This window comes from Helicoverpa zea, chromosome 23 (assembly GCF_022581195.2).
Source record: "Helicoverpa zea isolate HzStark_Cry1AcR chromosome 23, ilHelZeax1.1, whole genome shotgun sequence".
Classification (NCBI taxonomy): domain Eukaryota; kingdom Metazoa; phylum Arthropoda; class Insecta; order Lepidoptera; family Noctuidae; genus Helicoverpa; species Helicoverpa zea.
Window position 1 is genome coordinate 1,367,180 of NC_061474.1, and position 22,655 is coordinate 1,389,834.

Below are 22,655 nucleotides of genomic sequence, written 5' to 3' on the forward strand. Positions count from 1 at the left end.
TCTTTGAATATTTGTTCTAGTTGAGACGTGCGAGTGAATAAATACACCTGAGACATTTAATGAGATATGTCATAGGCAGTTATTTGTATTTTTAATAGGGAAAACATTATGTCCTGTTTACTTTTTGGGTGTAAGAAAATGCAATAATTTCAGCGCTGCCAAACTAAAAAGCACTTTAAGGTAACTATTTAGTACTCTGTGCTATAGGTTTTTAATTCTAAAGTCATTGAGACCATCTGCAAGCTTTAAGTTAGCTGCTGCTTAGCTGGATAGTTTGGCAAATATTTTAATCTGCCGAGGCATATTGGTCAAAAGTATAAAAAGTGAACTTCTGTCCTTCCGTACCTAATAAACCATTAATCATCATTCAATAACCTATATAACAATATCCTAAGTAAATACCAACCACATTCACACCGATTCAAGTAAAAAACTTAAGCTATTCATAGCACACTTAAAGAAGCAAAATACCGCATAAGTTAGAATCTTATATCCCTTTACACGGAACACGAAAAAACTTACGTTGTCAGATAAAAACAGACATATATTTAGATTTATCAGTTTCAGGCCGAGTGACAAAGTTTCTTTCAGGAAAATAGATAAAACTATTGCAAAAAAGAGATTATAGACTTTAGTGTGACATAGACGTGGGGATTTCTTTTTTTTTTTGCGGAAAAAATGGTCTTGAATCTTCAAGCTTTTCTAATGATAGAAATTAACAATGTATGTAAGTATTTGCAACTTTTAATCAGAATACTATATTGAAATCATATGAAAGCATAACTGAACTAATGTTATAAAGAGCAAAAAATTATTTGCTTGTTTGTTTGTTCAAGAGCTCTGAAACGACTCAACCGATTTGAAAAATTCTAAGAGACAGAGTATCCAAGTAACATAGCCTTTATTTTATCTGAATACGGGAACACGTTCCATACGAAATCAAAAATTGAATTAATAACATAAAAGAATGAACTAATAAGTGATAAACTTCACTCTAATCAATCTCCTTACTAAGAAGGTGCACGATTCAGAAGCACAGATAGGAAAGCGTCGTGTTGCACTTACGAGTTACCGCCGTGATAGCACAAGTTTACAAGTATCGCTGCTCCGGTATGTAGCTACTTTGTTATCAAGATTATATATGTTACTAGCTTCTGCCAGCGGTTTCACCCGCAACCCGTGGGAACTACTTCCCATACCGGGATAAAAAGTAGCCTTCCTCAATAAATGGGCTAGATAACACTGAAAGAAATTTTCAAATCGGACCAGTAGTTCCTGAGATTAGCGCGTTCAAACAAACAAACTCTTCAGCTTTATAATATTATTATAGATTTATCTATAGATATCTCTGTACTAAGAAGATGCACGTTTCAGAAGCACAGATAGGAAAGCGTCGTGTTGCACTTACGACTTACCGCCGGGATAGCACTACATACTTTACCAGTGTCGCTGCTCCGGTATGTAGCTACTTTGTTATCAAGAATATATGTATTCTTGAAGGGACGTCTTTCCTAATATTATTCATCTTTCTGACTCACTCTACCTACTCTAGATATCTCTGTACTAAGAAGGTGCACGATTCAGAAGCACAGATAGGAAAGCGTCGTGTTGCACTTACGACTTACCGCCGGGATAGCACTACATACTTTACCAGTGTCGCTGCTCCGGTATGTAGCTACTTTGTTATCAAGAATATATGTATTCTTGAAGGGACGTCTTTCCTAATATTATTCATCTTTCTGACTCACTCTACCTACTCTAGATATCTCTGTACTAAGAAGGTGCACGATTCAGAAGCACAGATAGGAAAGCGTCGTGTTGCACTTACGACTTACCGCCGGGATAGCACTACTTTACCAGTGTCGCTGCTCCGGTATGTAGCTACTTTGTTATCAAGAATATATGTATTCTTGAAGGGACGTCTTTCCTAATATTATTCATCTTTCTGACTCACTCTACCTACTCTAGATATCTCTGTACTAAGAAGGTGCACGATTCAGAAGCACAGATAGGAAAGCGTCGTGTTGCACTTACGACTTACCGCCGGGATAGCACTACTTTACCAGTGTCGCTGCTCCGGTATGTAGCTACTTTGTTATCAAGAATATATGTATTCTTGAAGGGACGTCTTTCCTAATATTATTCATCTTTCTGACTCACTCTACCTACTCTAGATATCTCTGTACTAAGAAGGTGCACGATTCAGAAGCACAGATAGGAAAGGGTCGTGTTGCACTTACGACTTACCGCCGGGATAGCACTACTTTACCAGTGTCGCTGCTCCGGTATGTAGCTACTTAGTAATCAAGATTATAAGATGTAGTATTGTTGAAGGGAAATCGTTAATAATGAAGAACGGGAGAGTTGGTTTATTTCAACACTCTGATTTCAGGAACTTCATCGAAATTGCTGGACTGAGGTTATTTATGTTCAAAGTTCGATGCGACAAAAAATATAGCAAAACAAAAGCTCACCTATGAAGATTTTTCAATGTCGCTTTTTCTGTTCCTTTGTACGCTTAAATCTTCAAAACTACGCAACCGATTCTCATGCGATTTTTTAAATAGATAGAGTAATTTAAGAGATTTACCTATCCCTACTAATATTATAAATGCGAAAGTAACTCTGTCTGTCTGTTACGCTTTCACGTCTACACCACTGAACTGATTTTAATGAAAGGTACAGCGATAGAGTTGATCTTGAGAAAGAACACAGGATAGTTTGTATCCCGGACTTTTGAAGAATTCTCTTGGAAACGCGATATAACCGAACTCTACTCGGGCGAAGCCGCGGGCGGAAGCTAGTAATGTATAATAATAACATAGGTACATTAAATAGCATTGCACCCGTGCGAAGCCGGGGTGGGTCGCTAGTTTATTTATAAAAGTAAGTAAGTGCAATCTTCAACAACAGCACACAAACTGTTGTCAGCACTTCCCAAGATTATCAGCAACACAAACTTTACTGGCATTTCCCGCTGAAATTGTTATTTTTCAAGTGACACATAAAAATTGTGGCGAACCGTAAAATATGAGTGTATCGTAAAAATATGAGAACAGCGTTAATGCGGTTTACATTTTTCATAGCAAATTGATACAATGTGGTTGGGGAAAACAAAAACTCTTTTTGGAAAACTTTTTTCATTTTTCCGTTTTCTTTTCCACGTGTGTAAAAGAGGAAAACTTATTCGCGTGGCAAGTAAATAGTTTAAATATAGCGATAGTGGGAGTGGCATATTTTTTTTGCAATGCATTTGCGCAAACATTAGTGCAGTCCTTATTTCATACTATTTCTAGCAGAATAGATAAGTAGAATTACTTATTTCACAAAACATCACCTTTGAAAACCTTTCAGAAGATAAAACCCCGTATGTAAGTACGAATCTAACGATCAATGTCATAATACCAGACCCACCTCTCTTGAGAACTATTCCGCTACCATTTGGATGACACTGTCTTAGAGCATTCAGCCAACAGGACAGGCTTCTGTGCCTGCCTAGTACCAGGCCTGCGACTTTATGCTTGTATTTTTGCACTGTTGTCTTACAACGGAATATTACACGAGTCTGAATTTAGATGAGCGTCTTATGTCTACTAAAATTACTCCTTTAAGTTGTTTATGACGTGTGTAACGATATAGTCAAAAATTCTGAATAAGCTTTTACTATTTAATGCGTTGTTTGCTCCTAGCCTGTAGCCTGGACCTCTATATTGGTAAAATTTTCGCGATTTAAAGCGGTAAAATTTATGACGGTTCCGGCAGATTCAATGCTCTGAGGACACAACTAAAATTTTACACTCAAATAAAGTGCTTACAGCTTATCTAAGATATTGTTGCTATTTCAATTGCTGTTCTCTCTTATATCCTATATTTTCTCTTTTATCTATTTTATGGGCAACGTTACGTGAAATTCTAGTTATTTCAGTTTGAAAATCACCTTTAGTGTCTAGATATTGATTTTTAGTGTAAACAGGAGTATCGGGTCTGGCTCTGGTACCATTCCAAAGATTTGTTGCAGAAGTTATTTTATTAAGGTCCTCACTGTTGAGGACTAAATAATGTTAGGTATTTAAACTAAAATTGGCGCAAAAACTGTACTTACCTTGTCATATCCTTTTGTTCTTCAATTTTGTTCTTTGTTCACTTTTCATCAAAATCTTTGCACCTACCACAGCTATTTCTCCACCACCCAAAGGTAGACTGGGAGAAAACGCCTAAAGTGTTAAATCCGCCTTGTACTAAATGTGCTGAAGTATTAAATAAATAAATAAATAAATAATGCCTATTCTTGTCGAAGGTGTTTGAAGTGGTCTTCAGACGAGGAAGCTTATGATCGGAGTTATTTCACAAGCAAAAACAAGCAAACGCAAATATATTTGACTAGCCGTTTTCTCGCAGCTTATCCCCGTTGAAAGAATTTTTAAAATCGGTTCTGTGGGTTTTGAGTTTATTCATTACAAACAAACAGAAATATATTTTTTTCCTCTTTGTAATATTAGTACGAATAGCAGTAGGTAAAGACTAAGGTTAAGAACGATCTCCCATCTGCTATAACCCTATCACACTTTTGTACGCAGTCCCAGAAGAGCAATTGCCTTCAAAACCTCCATGCTACCCATTTAACCCATACACAGTAAATAACCACGTACAGTCTAAACTAGATACCTAAAATACGTGATCTCTACGGAACCTGGGTCACGTCTCGTGCAAATAACACACGCGCGCAGCTTTATTTTATTATATTTTGGCGCGAAACCGCCGCCATTATGGCGCGCGGCGGGCATGCATTATGACGGCACAGTGATATTTTTTAAAAGAAAAGAGTAATAGCTTTTTTCATAATTTATGCTTTCAGATCTTTGTTATGGAAAGTATGAATTTTTGTTCGTTGTTTTACTTAAAGCTTGATAGCTACGCTACCTACAATATTTCGATGCTATATATTTCTAACTATTTGTTCCTCGCGGTTTCACCCGCGTCCCGGGAAAATATTTTTCGGTACCCGGATAAAACATAGCCCATGTTCAGCCCAGACAGCGTAGCTTTCTAACAGTGAAAGAATTATTCGAGTCGGTTTAGTAGTTCCTGCCAAATATTTGCTCTAAAATTCTGTAGCGCTGCTAAAAGAAAACCCCGTAAGGTTTCACCAGTGGCGGATCTATCGTAATGGACACAGTGGGAATGCCCACAACCTAATTTAGGTACTTATGACGTCACACTTGTTTCTTCATTTTATGTACTACCTTATGTCCCTATGTACTTACCCTGTGTACTCCTATATGACCTTCCTTATGTACACCGCCTATGTCCGCCCTTATGTAGTCCTCTATAAGTATACAAGGCAGATAAAGGTACATAAGGTATGGAAAAGGAAGGTAGGAGAGCATAGACGCTTCCTAAATTGCTCTTCCTATTTACTACCCCTATTATATGCCCTTATTTAGTACCTACAGCCTCGGTGTATGTACTTAACCTATTTACCTACTTAATAACCTTTATATTACTTACCTACTTTCCCTATGTACTTCTCATGTCTCCCATGTTATCTCCTTGCCTTATGTAAATACTTTCTTTTATATTACTCCTATGTACTCTCCCTGATTTAAAGTTTCATATTTTTATATGATTCATCCGATGTTTATTAAACATTAACATTAACTAATCCAAAAATAAAACTCATTTCATGATAACGCAAAAAAGTGCCGCTTGGTCGGACTGTACGTATTTTATTTTATCTGTAGCTATTTTCGGAATCTATGCTGCTCTAAACAATCTGTGGTTGTCAACGCAGTGATCTGTCAAATAAAAGTGATTTTCAGTTTTGCATTTATCACGTAAACATAAATTTAATTAAAAATGCCTGCCGGACCATCAGCCATGGACGGGCTACGTGAAAAAGCCTTTCAAGACTACAGAAAGAAGTTAATGGAACACAAAGAAGTTGAATCCAGACTGAAAGAAAGTATGTATAAGTGGTCATTGTCATTGATTTCTGCCGAATCATGTCATAAACTTTTGTTGAAATATGTATTATTTTAGCTTCCTACCGCTCATCTAAGCATAAAACTATGTTAATAAACCAAATCATAGTTCTAAAATTCATTTAATTTATACAACTTAACTATTCCCATTGAAAATAGGTTACGGTTCTGGAACAAGAGTTTGTACTACAGCTTTCACGTTTCTTGTGTTTTTCTTTACTATATCTTCTCAGTTCTTTCTAAAACTCACTAATAGGAAAGTTATTAAGTGAAGTTAGAACACTTGCCATAAGAAAACTATGAGAATTGTGGATTTCATTGTTTGTTCATTAAGAGCTTGCTAAACTCGGCGACTTTTTACTATTTTAAACAGTATAATGTTATTCTGTGAATAATAGGTCAGTGGGTCGTCTTAGAGGCGGAGTCCTGTTCTACGTAATAATATAATGTGAAAGTATGTATGTTCTTCTCTCATGCTAAAACTACTGGGTTAATTTTGATGGAACTTAGCAGTGTTATATCAAAATTAGTAAGGCTTCTTTTATCCATGTTTTGGGGAGTAGTTCCCTCTGGAAATGGGTGAAATGCCTGCCAGTAGCGAATATGCCTACATTTATCTTAATTCTATTGTTACAGTGAGAGATAAACTGAAGGACGTCACCAAACAGTATGACAAGAGTGAGAATGACCTCAAAGCCCTGCAGAGCGTCGGTCAGATTGTCGGAGAAGTTCTGAAGCAGCTCACTGAAGAGAAATGTAAGTATTTTACAATATAATATTCAAAATTTCCCGATTTTTCGAAACAACTCATTTTGCTTGTGTATGGTAGTTTTTTCACGTGAACCTCATAACATCAAAAGTTCCATAACAGATTATTTCTTTTTATTGGACCTGGCACTATAAATTAGAAAATTAAACTGTATGCAAGTCTGTGCTAGAAAATGAAACAACTAGCTGTCCAAGAATTACTATCTGCTGTATTTTTTTCTTATTTGCTTTATTAAACTTTCCAGTCATAGTAAAAGCAACAAACGGTCCCCGCTACGTGGTCGGCTGTCGTCGTCAGCTGGACAAACAGAAGCTGAAGGGAGGCACCAGGGTCGCGCTCGACATGACCACGCTCACTATCATGAGGCATTTGCCTAGAGAGGTAAATTCTTTATTTATTATATTAAAAACTTGTTTTTTCTCATGATTCTATGCAGTACTAATGTGGCACTTTTTATGAAGTTATTTATTTAACAATTGTGTTAGTACCCATAACATAAGCTAATAAACAGCTTACCATGGGGCTAACCAACTGTTAGTGTAAGGTGTGCCGATATGAAGAAGCCTCTGTCTCCAAGGTGCCACATCTCCATGCCAAATTACACCTGAATTGTTTCAGCAGTTCCAGTCTGAAAGCCTAACTACCAAACAATCATTTCAAATGTTAATAATACTAGCTTTCGCCAGCTATTTCGCCTGTGTCCTGTGAGAACACTCACCTGGATAAAAAGTAGCCATACCCTGTGGCTAGATAGTAATGAGCTATACATAACTGAAAGCTTGTAAAATGCTTTCAGCGTTGGATGGCCCATTTATTTATTTGAAAAGCCACAGAACCCTATAAATATACAACCTCCTTCTAGATTTTTTATCTAATTTAAACTTAATTTATTTCAGGTTGACCCCCTGGTATACAACATGAGTCATGAGGACCCTGGTGATGTCACATACTCCGCTATTGGTGGTCTGCAGGAACAGATCAGACAGCTTAGAGAGGTAAGTTCGCCCATGATCATCATCACCAGCTAAGCAGTTTTATAAGCATTACTTGGACTCCATTCTCATGATAAACAATCTGAGTTTGCTTATTGAATTGAGGTTAACTTGTATAAGATGGCGTCGATTGTCGGACACGACGGCTTTTTTCTATAAAGAGGTTTGTCCAATGGGACTGCAATCCGGTTGGCTTAGAGAGAGATCATGTGCAAAATCGACATCAGCGTGGTCCCTGACGCACGAACTTCCTAACTATGGGCTGCCTTCCGAAAGTAACTCAAAACCCACAAACCCCCCAACGCGATTTTGGCCAAACACAGGTATCGAACCTGAGACTTGGATTTATAGGGGCATTACATACATACTAGGCCTGAGATATACATTAAATAACAGTATTTACTACACCATAGTGAATTTTCAGCCTACTACATTAAAGCAATAAAAATTTATCTAATCATTTAATTTTACCCTCCCCAGGTGATCGAGCTCCCCCTAATGAACCCCGAGCTCTTCGTCCGAGTTGGCATCACTCCTCCCAAAGGCTGTCTGCTGTACGGTCCCCCCGGTACCGGCAAGACTTTACTGGCCAGGGCGGTCGCTTCACAGCTTGATGCTAACTTCTTGAAGGTATGTGGTTACAATCTCTTCATAAAATATTTTTTTTTGTTCTTCAGGACTTATATTGAAGAGTGATTTGTGAATAGTGGTTGTCAACGCATTAAAGATAACTTTCGCCATCCAGAACAAAAGTAGTTTAGTTACAGCCTTCTTCTTTCTTTGCATAGGTTGTCTGATACTGAAATAATTTTTCAAATCAGTCCAGTAGTTCCTGAAATAAAATATGAATGTAGATTCTGTGCAACTAAGGTTGATGGATTCTCACCTTGATTAGATACATGATACAATTCTAAAGCTTCTTTAAAAATATAAGAAACTGAAGAGCTTTTTGGCTGAACTACGCAAGTTCCTAATCCAAACTACTGCTCTGAAAAAATATTTCAGTATTACATGAAGTAGTTCCCATTTTTATTTACCCAGGAATACCAATACCTTATTGAAATCTTTGGAACCATACACCTAGCTATTGAAATTTCGTTAGAACCTGTAATAGGTATATAATATGAAATGAAAACCTTTGACTATGTACTTCTCAGGTGGTATCCTCAGCGATAGTGGACAAGTACATCGGCGAGTCTGCCCGACTGATCCGCGAGATGTTCAACTACGCCCGCGACCACCAGCCATGCATCATATTCATGGACGAGATCGATGCTATCGGTATGTTATACTTGTAGCTGGAATATAAAAATTGAGTAAATGCTGTAATTAGTAATTATGTGGATTGTGCTGATACAACGTCATCGGTAAGACTCTTGTAGCTGAAATTAATAATGTGGATGTTTTTGTAATGATACAAGCCATCCTAGAGGCACCAGTCTCAAATAGAATCGCCTTTATGATCCATTGTTGATGTATGAAATAGCTACAGGGTTGTATAACACATGTTGTCCCGTATTCAGAGTGTTGGACACTGAAAAAGAGGGATGAGAAGAGAGTGCATGGAGCAGAAATGAGAATGCTGAGATGGATGGATGTGTGGTGTTACAAGAATGGATAAAGTGAGGAATGATTACATTAAAGGAAATCTGAAAATAGCACCGGTTACAGAAAAGATGTTGTGAAGTTGTCATGGTATGTAATGAGTAGGGATGACACAAATAAGAAGGGTTATTTCCTCTGTGTGAGTATGACGAGTGACAGGAAGGAATGAAAAAGAAGCTTATATTGTACCTCTGCTGGTCAAAACCTTGAATTCAGCTTCTTCTCTTCTTTCATGGTCTACATATTTTTATATACCTCGTAATATTTTTATATATTTGTCTGCCTCGTTGGTCTAGTGGTCGCAAGCGCGGCTGCTGTGCTCGAGGTCTCGGGTTCGATTCCCGGGTCGGGCCGAAATCGCTTTGTGGGTTTTCTTAAACTTTCACAAAGAGCACGCAAATGTCGGTCCTGCGCCTGATCTCTTTCCGGTCGTGTCGGATTGCCGTCCCATCGGGCTATGAGAATGAAAGAATAGGGAGTGCACCTGTGTCCAAGCAAATATGTTTGTGCACTATAATATGTCCTGCGCAGCTGGCTGATCTCCTTAAATGAGAACAGCCGCCGTGGCCGAAATCGGCCGTGGACGCCATTATTTTTATATACAGAAAAATAAATCTAACCTCCTCTTGCCAGGTGGTCGGCGTTTCTCCGAAGGCACAAGTGCTGATCGTGAAATCCAACGTACTCTGATGGAACTACTCAACCAGATGGATGGCTTCGACTCTCTAGGCCAGGTCAAGATCATCATGGCCACCAACAGGCCTGATACCTTGGACCCTGCCCTGCTAAGACCTGGAAGGCTCGATAGGAAGATTGAGATTCCATTGCCTAATGAACAGGCTAGGTAAGATATATTTATACCATCATTTGCTTAGTCAACTATGTCAGGGGTGGCTTCCAGCCTAACTGGATGCAGCTGAGTACCAGTGTTTTACAAGGAAGTTACCCGGGCAACCAAAGCAAAAAAGACTATATAACCATGGAGTTTCTTGTGGAATGGGCAACTAGAATCAAATGTCTCTATATTTTTGACGTTCATAAGTGCTTGTAAAGGCCTAAATGAAATAAAATGATTTGTCTTTTGATCCCAAAACCCCATGGTAAGAATGCTTGTCAGACTTTATGGCTTCTGTTCAAATGACAGCCAGTTTATCATGCTTACCAAAACAGGGTAGATCATAAAATACCTTTACCATGTTAACAAAATCTTACATTTTTTTTCTTACAGAATATTGACAATGCTTATTTCCATCTTCCAGGCTTGAAATCCTTAAAATCCACGCGTCGCCGATAGCTAAACACGGCGAGATGGATTACGAGGCGGTTGTCAAACTGTCTGACACATTCAACGGTGCCGATCTCAGGAACGTCTGTACCGAAGCCGGTCTGTTCGCTATTCGTGCTGAGAGGGAGTATATTATACAGGTGAGATAGTATTTTTTTATATCCTAATGTAATATTATAAATGCGGAAGTTCATTGTGAGGTTGTGTATGTTTGTTGCTCTTTCACACAAAAAGTACTGGATGGATTTTGGTGAATCTTGGTAGTAACCCAAAACAAGATTAAACTAGAATTTTAGATAATAGGCATGATGACAAATTTTTAAATTCCTTTGTATGATGTAGGTATACGTCTATTTTATATGAAAAATTATTAATTTTAAGAAAATGCGAAGTTTTTTTATCAAATAATTGCATTTTTCTCTGTCCACTTTGAATCCGGCGCGAAAACGCTTGTCAGTGTCATGTCGTCACTTGTGACGTCACGACTGAAATTACAAGACGCAAGTAAACAACGCTCGTGCAATAATTAAGTTTTTTGTGTTATTAAATATGAATTCGAAAGGGCATAGGTGTTGTGGGGTCCCCCAGTGTAAGAACAGATCTCAAAACAACTCCTGATAAGTTATTTGTGTACGTTCCTCACAATAAAAAAATACGAAACAAGTGGCTTAAACTTGCAAGGCGAGATTCAAAAGCAATATTGCCCAGGGTACAACTTTATTTTTGTGAAGATCACTTTGATGTAAGTTATTACATAGTTCTCTAGATTCTAGCATAGTTTATAATGTAAATAACTATTTCGAGGTTAGGTTTCATCTCTCATTGCTGTTATATTACGCATTTTATTCATATCATGTATTTATATGTATGTGTTTATTTAAGAAATTATTTATAACTAAAATTGTTTTTAATTAAACTAATATTCTAACATAGAAGTTTTTTTAATTAAACTAATACACTTACATGGAAGTTTTTTTAATTAAACTAGTATACTTACATGGAAGTTTTAACATTTCTAAATTCAGCTGAACAAAAATCTTTATTTGATGCCAAAAACTCTCCCAGCATTATGATATCCATTCTAGGCAAATTAGCGCTGTTTGCCTTGATAAATCCGGGCTCCATAACTCGTGTTATAAACAATTAATTAATTAAAAACAAAGATCGCAGTGGAAGTTCACAATAACGAAATGTGACGTTCGCGCGCTTTCGCGCGAGTTGTTTTGAGAGATGACGTCACGAGCTCTGATTGGTGTTCAAGATATCATGGCGGATTGCCTTATTTCGTAATTTTATTTTATAAAAATACATATTAATCACATTATTAATAAAGAAAACAATGCGCGTTTTATATTCCAAGCTTCAAGTTTAATTTAATAAATATATTATTTTAATGATTTTTGATTACTGTCATCATGCCTATTATCACAAAACAATGTAAAGAATAGTATTAAACACGATTTAGTGCTGTCTATAGGAAGTAATGCACATCACTGACATCACATAAACATTTTGAAAAAATAATAATGAAAAATCATTATAATGATTATGAAAATATTAATATCCTCTAGCAATCTAGTTACATAGTCTTTTTATCAGACACCTATAGTTATCGGCACGAATCTTGAGCTCTGACCTACATCTGCGCAGAAGTGATTTATTAGCAAAGAACCAATCCCGAGTGACGGCTATGACGCGATGCACTGCGGGCCAATCACCGCTTTAGCCCGCCCTCGCGCCTCACTTCATACCACAAAAGGGACCCAATAAATCACTTCTGTGCAGGTGAAGGTCAGAGCTCAAGATTCGTGCCGATAACTATACCTACCCTGAGATGTTCACTTACTATTTTTCTGACACTAATTTAGTTACATTTGAGTTTCAGCAAACTATTTCAAACATGTGACACTACATGACACACCATTCAAAACAAGTTATTCTCTATTTCCAGGAGGATCTAATGAAAGCTGTCCGTAAGGTAGCAGATAACAAGAAACTGGAGAGCAAGTTGGACTACAAACCTGTCTAATTATGTTTTATATTAATATTATAATATGTATCTTCATTTACTTACTTGCTAATAAATAGTTATGCCTAACTTTGGGTATTTTGTTTCTTGGTCCTGTATTAAAGAGTTCTCAATGCTGCATATAAACTGCATACAAATCAACTCTGATAGAGGATTATCAGATAATTTGAAATAAGAAAAAATTGCAAACCAAATATAATTAATGTTAACACTAAAAGGACAATGAGCGTTTTGGTCTACCTCTCCTCTAGCATTAAGTGATATATCAATAGAAAGCTTGTGTTATGTAGAGTATTTTCTTGTATGGCGGCGATTGTCTTTTGTTAGTATTTAGGGAGTTAGAACGTATTTAGTGAAATAATAACTATGTCTAAAATCTGCTGTAGCTTCTAAAGTACTGACAATTTGTTAGAGGCATTTTAGTACGAAATGTTCTATTTAAAAAGGCCTTTCCAGTGATATATAATTCATTGCTAGAGAAGGAATCTAAGAACTATCTCGAAAGCCTATATCGATAAAAAGAAAACCTTAAACACGTTCCAACATCTAAAGTACTAAGATTTGGTAAGTAGTATGTTAGTACAAAATGTAACGCTTGAAAAGACCTTTCAAATAATGTATGATTCATGACTAAAGGGGGAGTAGACCAACATCCAAACATTTCGCCCATTCTCCTTTGAAATAAGAAAATGTGTACAGAGCTGAATTATGGTGGAAGACGTCTATATTTCAAAAATGGGATGAAAAAACAAGCAGTATATAAAATAACGATTTTATTTACACAACAAACAATTATCTAATATTGTCATAATAATACATTATTACATTCAAATACTTATTATTTTCATTTATAAGGCAAAATGGTCACTTTAAAGCTTAAAACATTAATACAAGATATTTAACATAAATTGAATAAGTACTCAACATTGGCGTCATATTGGTTTTGTTAAAAAATGGCAAGTTATTTTTTTATTATTATTTCAAGAGGTGTCAGCTAGAGCTTGGAGCCTAAGCGGTGACAAGTTTCCTAAGCAATTAATCAATAGACTATGGATACTCAGGACTTTGAGAATAACTTTAAACAAATCTAGCTAGGAGAAATAGTTTTCTTTACTGCTCCTTATATTTTCTCATTTTAATTAAAGTCAGCCATTTTTAGGTATAAATACTTATTATGAATTGTAAAAAAGCGTAAGTAGTTAATATTAAGCGTTATTAAAATAGCCTTTGAACGAGAACCCTGTAGTTTCATAGTTCACCGCTTAATTAATCTCAAAAAATGACAAATCAATCAAATACACTACTTATAAGTAACTTAATGTGATTTTTAAGTGATATGTAGTATCACAAACAGAAGCTTGAGATAGTGACCAGAATTACTACACTACAATATTTTACTCCAACATAAAAATACGGCTCTTAAATTACTTAATAAAATCCGGCAAAGTACCATTCTTCCGCGCCTTAGCAACATTTTCAAAATAACAAGAAAAGTCAACATACCCCTTAATTTTCCGATCCCTATCAAACGGCCTACCAACGGGATAAATATCCGAAGTCGATTCCATAGACCGATTAGTATCGATATTCGAATCGTTCGTTTCAATCTCATTCGTTCCCGACGAATAAATTTCCGAATCGATTTCATTTAGTAGAGTATTCGATTTCGATTGTACAATTGGATTGAATCGAACAGACGCGTTTTTAGTTACACTATGATTTGGTGGTATTTCATCTTCGTTGGTTGGTAAGAAGTTAAAGTTTCTTATTAGTAAAGACATATGGGTGTTTGGTTTTGGTGTTAAATTATTTTTTACGCAGTAGGAGACGAATTCTTGTTCGATTTCTTCGAGAACAGCTTGGCTGACCATTCGGAAGTCGGCCTGTTTTCTGAAGTTCTCTACAATCATTTGCGCGAGCTGTTTGTTCGTTTGCTCGTAACTTCCCTTGGATTCTTGTATGCGTTTGTAGACTCCAGCACTTACTAGGACGAGGAATCTGAAATTTGAAAATAGATATTTTTATTTATAGAATATTCCTAGGAATTCATCGATTTTTCTAGTAACAAATATAATAAAACTGTAGCAACTTTGAAGAAGTTGTTTAGAATACTACTGAAGCTATTTAAAAGTGTGGAATCATGTTTTAATATTAATTGAATACAAGATTAACCGAGCGCAACGACTTATCTTAAATTGTTTTATATTTAGATCAAAATCTTGAACCTTGTATTTAAGTAAACAAAAACAATCAAGCTTATAAATAGCCAAGGATATTGATTAGCGCAAATTATCAACAGAGGTCAGAGTTAAAAAGATATAAATATTATAGTTCTGAATAAACTAATTATATGTAATTTCCTTATTATTTTAATGAAAGCTTTAGGTATAATAAATTTCTTATAAGTTTTCTTAAAAAAGAAGCAAATCCTTACTCCGTCTGCCTGGCTTTCATACCAAAACCACTGAACAGATCTGAATGGTACACTACTTCATTTTTTATTTGAGATCAAACTTTATCGAAACCATACAGTTATTTCAGCCCGGGAATCGAACCCGTGTAAAGCAGTCCAACAATATAACAAGGTATATTAACTATAAATATATATTTTTATATGGGAAATCATCAATTGAGCTCCGCTGTGAGTGCAGCGTGAGGGAATATCAGACTCTTACTGACTAAAACCCATCATATTCCTTCTTAAGCCGCGGCCGCAGTAACTCTTTAGAAAAAATCCGCAGCCCAGATAACTATACATACCTGCAAGACTCATCCAACAGTATGGGTCCATGTATCTCGGGAGCAGCTATGACAGGCTCAGAGACTGCAGCACTGATGGTTGGGAACGCCTTGTATAAACCCTTGACTAGGTAGTTGCCTAGACATCTAGTGCCTGTCTGATTGCCTAGGTATTGTGCTGAAAAGAATGGTTTGGTAAGTATGTATGTGAATAAATAGTAAATGGAAGGCCTGATTAGGTAAAAAATTTAGCAAGTTGGAAAAAAAAATATTAATTTGATAAGTGTGTGTCTATTCCTGATAATGAAATTTGTAAAGAAACACCATGATTTCACAAATTTCATTGCCTTTGATTTATATGAATACTTGGCACTTGAATAGAAGGTTGGCATGTGTTGATCTTTGTAAGTAATTTTTCAGATATTAAAAAGTTGTGTCTTACAAAAACTCACAATATACTACTATAGTTAGTTTTATATTTTTATCTTGTTATGGCTTAATATTTCGTTTTTTTTTTATATTGTAAATAGTATCTACTTTTTAATACTGTGACATAAAAGACTTACCATTCCTCAACTTATTAACGTCAAGCCCCAACTGCTGCAACCTCAGCAACTCATCCTCATTATTCAAGCTGTGATCCACGGTCAATTGCACCACTCTCAACACAGCATTATCATCAGTCCTACACAGCAGAGCCCTGGTGTCTCCGACATGGGCTACAAACAGTTTGTTGGCATGGACTAACGCTATGACCACTGCGGCACCTCCGGATAGGTGCACGTCTATTTCTTTAAGACGGGCTAGGATATTGAAGTTTTGGGATACCTGGAATAGAATATGATTTATTGTTAGAAAGTTATAGATAGTTCAACTCAGATTTGCGCGCGGCCCTATGTGTGCGTCGGCTTGTAAATATACAACTTTCATTCGTGTGACAGTGACGTCGTCCGAGCATGACGTGTTCTTATCGCTTTTTGTTATGGGTACAGTCGTTTACGAAAATGTCTAGTTCTTCACGGAGAAAATGTTTAAGGAGTCAGGTAGCGTTTCAAAAAATGAAACAACATTCAAAGCTTTTTATTATTACATTTTACAGTTTTTCATTATTTTCTCATAAGTTTTTTCAAATTGACGTTGACAGTATCTAAGAAATAAATGAGGTGAAATATCTAAGATGAATTAAATACTCCTTACATATTTTCTAGATCTCGGGGTACGCGGACAATAAATAAAAGTGTGGACTAAGAATGTAAAAAGACGTATAATCTAGTATAATAATGTAAACAAAATGTGTGAGGAATTTTAAAAAATAATATTGCTTCGCATAATGTCGACCAAAATAAGACGGAAATAATGAAACTCATAAATGAACGTTTAAGTCATATTGATGATGGGATGTTGGGTAATACTTGTCGACATGTACAAAAGAAAAATACTATAGACATTTTGACATGGAGTCAAAATTTATAATTTACCTCGGTGAGAGTAGCGAATCCGAAAATTCATCATTTGATTTTTCAAGTAGCGATTCAGAATCATTATAAATAAATAAACATTAAATTACGTAATAACTGTTTTTCTTTAAACAGCCGTAACCCCTAAATAACTGTATTTGTACCCGACTGTACCTCTTGTCACGCACACAAAGTCACTGTGTATGTACAAGGGTTACCCACACATAAGGCCGCGCGCAAGACTGAGTTGAACTTACTATAAGAATAATATGAGGTGCTATAGTTTCATGTTGATTTCTTAATTGGTACAATTGAACCCAAACTTATAACACCCACTTATTGCATCAGGGGTTAATAAAATAAATATGCTAATTAGACCAGTTGCTGGGAAGTTCGTTGAGCTATTTCTTGAATGAATATTTAGGGCTGCTAGAATAGTGCTAATATTCAGAATATTTTGAACAAGTTTTTGCATTGAATTGAAGTAAAGTTCAAAACAAAATACAATTGAATGATGTTGTTTCTAAGTTTTGTCTTCATTCCATGCCCAATTGTAATGTATTTATACCATACCAACTTGAATGATGTGAAATAAATTAAAAGTATGTTGTTACCTGTGCATCTACAACTTGTAGCTGGTACTGTAAGCTAGTTCTCTCAGCAATCATGCCATCGTAGTTTTCTGTGTATGCTTTCTCTACTGATATGAAGGCATTCCTGTAATAATATAGTTTGTAAGTTATTAAAGAATGATTACATCATAAACCGTAAACAGTAGCCGTGGGACGCCGGCTTAGAATTGCGCTCCCCCCAAATCATCCCGTGGGTGTCGTAAGAGGCGACTAAGGGACAAACCGGAGGTCGGGCAGCAGCGTCCTCCGCGTACTGCATACCCTCACTGCGATCGCCAACCCGCCTGCCAAGCGTGGCGATTAAAGGCAATTACCCCCCAATGAGAAGCACAGAAACCAGGCCCCCAGTCCCCGGCAGCTCCGCTATCCCTGGCGCGGGTAGCGGTCAAGGTAACGGCGGAGCAGGGGGTGCTAAGAATCTCCGGAAGAGATCCGGCTACCCACCCCCACGACGACTGGCCCTGGTAACACACAACATACGCACATTGAGGACTGACGAAAAGATCTGCGAGCTGGAAGAGGAGTTGAGCAAGTTACATTGGGACATTATGGGGTTATGCGAAGTCCGTAGAGAGGGAGAGGACACCGTAACCCTGAAGTCTGGTAACTTGCTCTACTACCGGGAGGGAGACCAAAAGTCCCAAGGTGGTGTCGGGTTTCTCGTTCACAAGTCCCTCGTAAGCAACATAACAACCATCGACAGTGTGTCGAACAGGGTGATATACCTAATACTCAGAATATCCGAAAGATATTCGCTGAAGGTCATTCAGGTATACGCACCGACCTCGTCACACTCCGATGATGAGGTGGAGACTATGTATGAGGACGTAAGTAGGGCCATACATAGTTCCAAAACCCACTTCACTGTTGTTATGGGGGATTTTAACGCTAGGTTGGGCAAGAAAAGCGGTGATGAGTTGAGAGTGGGGCAATTTGGATATGGGCAACGGAACCATAGGGGACAGAGGCTGGCTGACTTTCTGGAGAAAGAGGAACTCTTCATGATGAACTCTTTCTTCCAGAAGCCGCCTCACAGGAAATGGACCTGGTTGAGTCCCGATGGTTTCACGAGAAACGAGATAGACTTCTTCATGACCGACAAGAGACGGATATTCAGTGATGTCTCTGTGATCAACAGGGTAAAAACCGGAAGCGATCACCGAATCGTAAGAGCCTCACTGAATATCAATGTTAAACTTGAAAGGTCCAGTCTGATGAAGTCTACGCTCCGACCTACTCGGTCCCATATTCAAAACCCGGAAAGCTTTCAACTCGAGCTCTCTAATCGCTTTGCTTGCCTTGAGAACTTAGTGTCAGTGGACGAGATCAACGACGGACTAGTGGAAACTGTCCGCACGGTAGGGTCTAAGTTTTTTAGACCCTGCCGTAAAAATAGGCCTCAAAAACTAACCGAGCAAACCTTAAACCTCATGGCTGAACGACGCTTGCTACAGTTGCAGTCTTCCCATGATGCGAAGTCATATAGGCAGCTCAATAGACGAATATCCAAATCCTTGCGACACGATCTGCGTCTCTTTAATACGAATCGTGTTAAAGAGACCATACAGCGAAACCAAGGCTCCAAAGTGTTCGCAAAGGACAAGTCTATTGGGCAAAGCCAGATGACTAAGCTGAAACGGGAGGATGGCAGCATAGCGTCGACCAAGGCAGAGGTTTTAGGCGAAATCGAGAGGTTCTATGGACAGTTATACACTTCGGTCGCAAAGTCCGTTGACAGCTTGGCAGGAGATCCAAGAGCCAAGCTGTCCCGACATAATACCGAAGATATCCCGGACATCAGTCTGTACGAGATTAGGATGGCCCTGAAGCAGCTTAAGAACAACAAGGCGCCGGGTGAGGACGGAATCACTTCAGAGCTTCTGAGAGCGGGTGGAACACCGGCACTTAAAGTCCTCCAGAAGCTCTTTAACTGCGTCCTGTCCGAGGGCAAAACGCCTGAAGCATGGAGCAGGGGTGTGGTGGTGTTGTTCTTCAAAAAAGGTGACAACAGCCTATTGAAGAACTACAGACCCATCACACTTCTAAGCCATGTTTATAAGCTGTTTTCAAGGGTTATCACGAACCGTCTCGAGCACAGGCTTGATGACTTCCAGCCTCCCGAACAAGCCGGTTTCCGAAGAGGCTTTAGTACCATAGACCACATCCATACGCTGCGGCAAGTTATACAGAAGACCGAGGAGTATAACTTGCCATTATGCTTAGCGTTTGTGGACTATGAGAAAGCCTTTGATTCGGTGGAAACATGGGCGGTACTTGAGTCACTCCAACGATGCCATATTGACTATCGGTACATCGAGGTGTTGAAGTGTTTGTATAATAACGCCACCATGTCGGTCCGAGTACAGGAGCATAGCACGAAGCCGATTCCATTGAGAAGAGGCGTAAGACAGGGGGACGTAATCTCCCCGAAACTGTTTACTGCCGCAATGGAAGACGCCTTCAAGCTCCTGGAATGGCAAGGACTTGGCATCAACATCAACGGCGAATACATCACTCACCTTCGGTTTGCCGACGACATCGTAGTCATGGCAAAGTCGATGGAGGAACTCAGTATGATGCTCGAGGGCCTCGACCGAGTTTCACAACGGGTGGGCCTGAAAATGAACATGGACAAGACGAAAATTATGTCAAATGTCCATGTTCAGCCCACCCCAGTCTCTGTTGGAAGCTCGGTACTCGAAGTTGTTGACTCATATATCTACCTAGGACAAGTAGTCCAATTAGGTAGGTCCAACTTCGAGAAAGAGGTCAACCGCCGAATCCAACTCGGCTGGGCAGCGTTCGGGAAACTACGCAATGTCTTTTCGTCCGACATACCTCAGTGCCTCAAGACGAAAGTCTTCAACCAATGTGTGTTACCAGTGATGACTTACGGCACCGAAACGTGGTCTCTCACTATCGGCCTCATCTCAAAGCTCAAAGTCGCTCAACGAGCTATGGAGAGGGCTATGCTCGGTGTTTCTCTACGTGATCGAATCCGAAACGAGGAGATCCGTAGACGAACCAAAGTGACCGATATAGCCCACCGGATTAGCAAGTTGAAGTGGCAATGGGCAGGCCATATTGCTCGCAGAGCAGATGGCAGATGGGGCCGAAAAGTGCTGGAGTGGAGACCACGGACTAGCAAGCGCAGCGTAGGACGTCCACCAACGAGGTGGACAGACGACCTTATAAAGGTCGCCGGAAGACGCTGGATGCAGGTCGCTTCCAACAGGTATCTGTGGAGATCAAAGGGGGAGGCCTATGTTCAGCAGTGGACGTCCTATGGCTGAGATGATGATGATGATGACATCATAAACAAGATAAAAAAGTCTAGGTACATAATATGTCCTTGAATTGGAACTCTAAAATTAAGTTAGTAGGTACTGATAATAAGTTATCCTGCTAGTAAGACTATTTATTTAGTTCCATATAGTAATAGGAATGCCATAAAACTTAGGATGGACCAATTCATTTCTCAAAGACTAATAAAAAAAAGTATGGTATTTCTTCATAAGACTTACAGGCTAATCTACTAATCAACAAGAAATAACAATATAAGTACATTCTTATTTAGCCATAATCATCATAATCAAATATAATCACATACCTCAGCCGTTCCCTAATCTCTTCATCAGTGTTAGCGGAAGGTGGCGGGAACAGGATCTCGGCAGCCATCCTCTGCATAATAAACCTGGCTGCGTCCAATCCATTGTGTGGCTCAAATACTCCATATAAAGAACTGAAAAAAAATCATTTTTAAATTTGGAACTACACTTCTTACCATGTTTTTTTTTACATTTTGATCAGAATCCACCACACATAAAGTCCAATGTTTTTAGGTACTTTAAATAGGCCTTTGCAAGCTCTTATGAAACGTCACACTAGTTGTATGGGTCCAAAAAGTTGGTCTTATGGAGAGAGAATAGACAGACATGCCTATATTATAATTATTTGGTTAGTGGGTCATCTTAGTGGCATTTTTATGTAATAATATGTAATAGATATGATTACAGGGTTGTTTGTTACAGCTTATTGGTCAGAACTTATCAGAGGGATCATGTTACGTTATGTTAGGATTATCAGAAAGCACTAACCCCGCACAGAAGGTTGTTTTAAAAAAAATACACAAATGTTTATGTTTATTATGCAAGTGAATGAAAACTGCAATATCAAACGCTTCATTTATGCATTAAATTGTATTTTACTAAATACACAAGTCTACTCACAAATTATCTTCAGTCTGGCAGTAAAAACAGAGATAATCATCCGTGGTGTTTGTATTTCCGCCTCCTAGACGAGAAAAATATGACGCTACACAGGAATTCTTGCATTTTGGCAGATCGTCGGTCCACGGCCGAGCTATCATAATAACAAATTAGCACAAAAAAATAGGATAGCCTACTTTAAAACAATAAATGAAGCGAGGGATTATTTTCAGCCTGGGTATTTATTTTTGCAAACGTCTAGAAATTTGACATTTTGTTGTTGACAGTAGAGAAGAATGCGTTTTGAAACCATATAAGTTTCCATATTGCGTTCCCCAAATTAAATTACAATTATCAGATTTTATTCGTTATTCTAAGCCATATTCCATTTTCAGGAAATATAACCACCAATCCTCTAATACCTTTTTGTTTTCGTTAAAAGCTGTTAACCAGAGCCTTAAATCTGTTATATAGAAATGAGTTTTCGATCAAACACGAGAAAAATATGAAACCGGTTCGTTTCGTTATTGCATGCGATTTGATGCGATTGTTGATAACCAAGTATGAGTTTGGAATATAGTAAAAAAAGTACAATACGTATAAAATCTAAAAATGGTATAAGCTAGGCAGATGATGATGACTCATGAATTCGTAGGCAGTAATCGAAGATAATGCGTCATTTAAAATTATAGCATGATAAAAATACTAGCGCTATTTCAAGAATGATAGTTGTAATCTAATTTAGTAGGTGAATTAGTATTTTTTTTTTAATATCGGTGGAGGAATGAGTAGGTGTTCAAGTTCTAAAACCACAATTTCCTTTCCCACATTAGTTAAGTAGATAAGTTGCCTCGACTTGACCATACAAGCCTACAAGGTGATAGAACTAAATACATAACTGAATGAATTGTACCTGCTATAAAATCTAGCTACGAAGGAATATTTTTTTTTTTTAGTT

At 37.9% G+C, this 22,655-nt stretch overlaps 2 protein-coding genes across 2 annotated transcripts; one reads left to right on the plus strand and one right to left on the minus strand.

The window, feature by feature from the left end:
* Positions 1 to 5,778: 5,778 nt before the first annotated feature.
* Positions 5,779 to 12,730, plus strand: LOC124642020 (26S proteasome regulatory subunit 10B). The gene is made up of 9 exons (XM_047180315.1): positions 5,779 to 5,962; positions 6,618 to 6,737; positions 6,995 to 7,131; positions 7,647 to 7,745; positions 8,223 to 8,372; positions 8,900 to 9,023; positions 9,981 to 10,191; positions 10,607 to 10,772; positions 12,584 to 12,730. Exons 1-9 carry the CDS (start codon positions 5,857 to 5,859, stop codon positions 12,659 to 12,661), a joined length of 1,191 nt encoding a protein of 396 aa, XP_047036271.1. The 5' UTR covers positions 5,779 to 5,856; the 3' UTR covers positions 12,662 to 12,730.
* Positions 12,731 to 13,419: 689 nt separating this feature from the next.
* LOC124642028 (TGF-beta-activated kinase 1 and MAP3K7-binding protein 1-like) lies at positions 13,420 to 21,979 on the minus strand. The gene is made up of 6 exons (XM_047180325.1): positions 21,719 to 21,979; positions 21,100 to 21,231; positions 17,472 to 17,574; positions 15,967 to 16,228; positions 15,422 to 15,578; positions 13,420 to 14,659 (listed from the first exon to the last, which is right to left on the minus strand). Exons 1-6 carry the CDS (start codon positions 21,856 to 21,858, stop codon positions 14,086 to 14,088), a joined length of 1,368 nt encoding a protein of 455 aa, XP_047036281.1. The 5' UTR covers positions 21,859 to 21,979; the 3' UTR covers positions 13,420 to 14,085.
* Between the last annotated feature and the right edge of the window lie 676 nt (positions 21,980 to 22,655).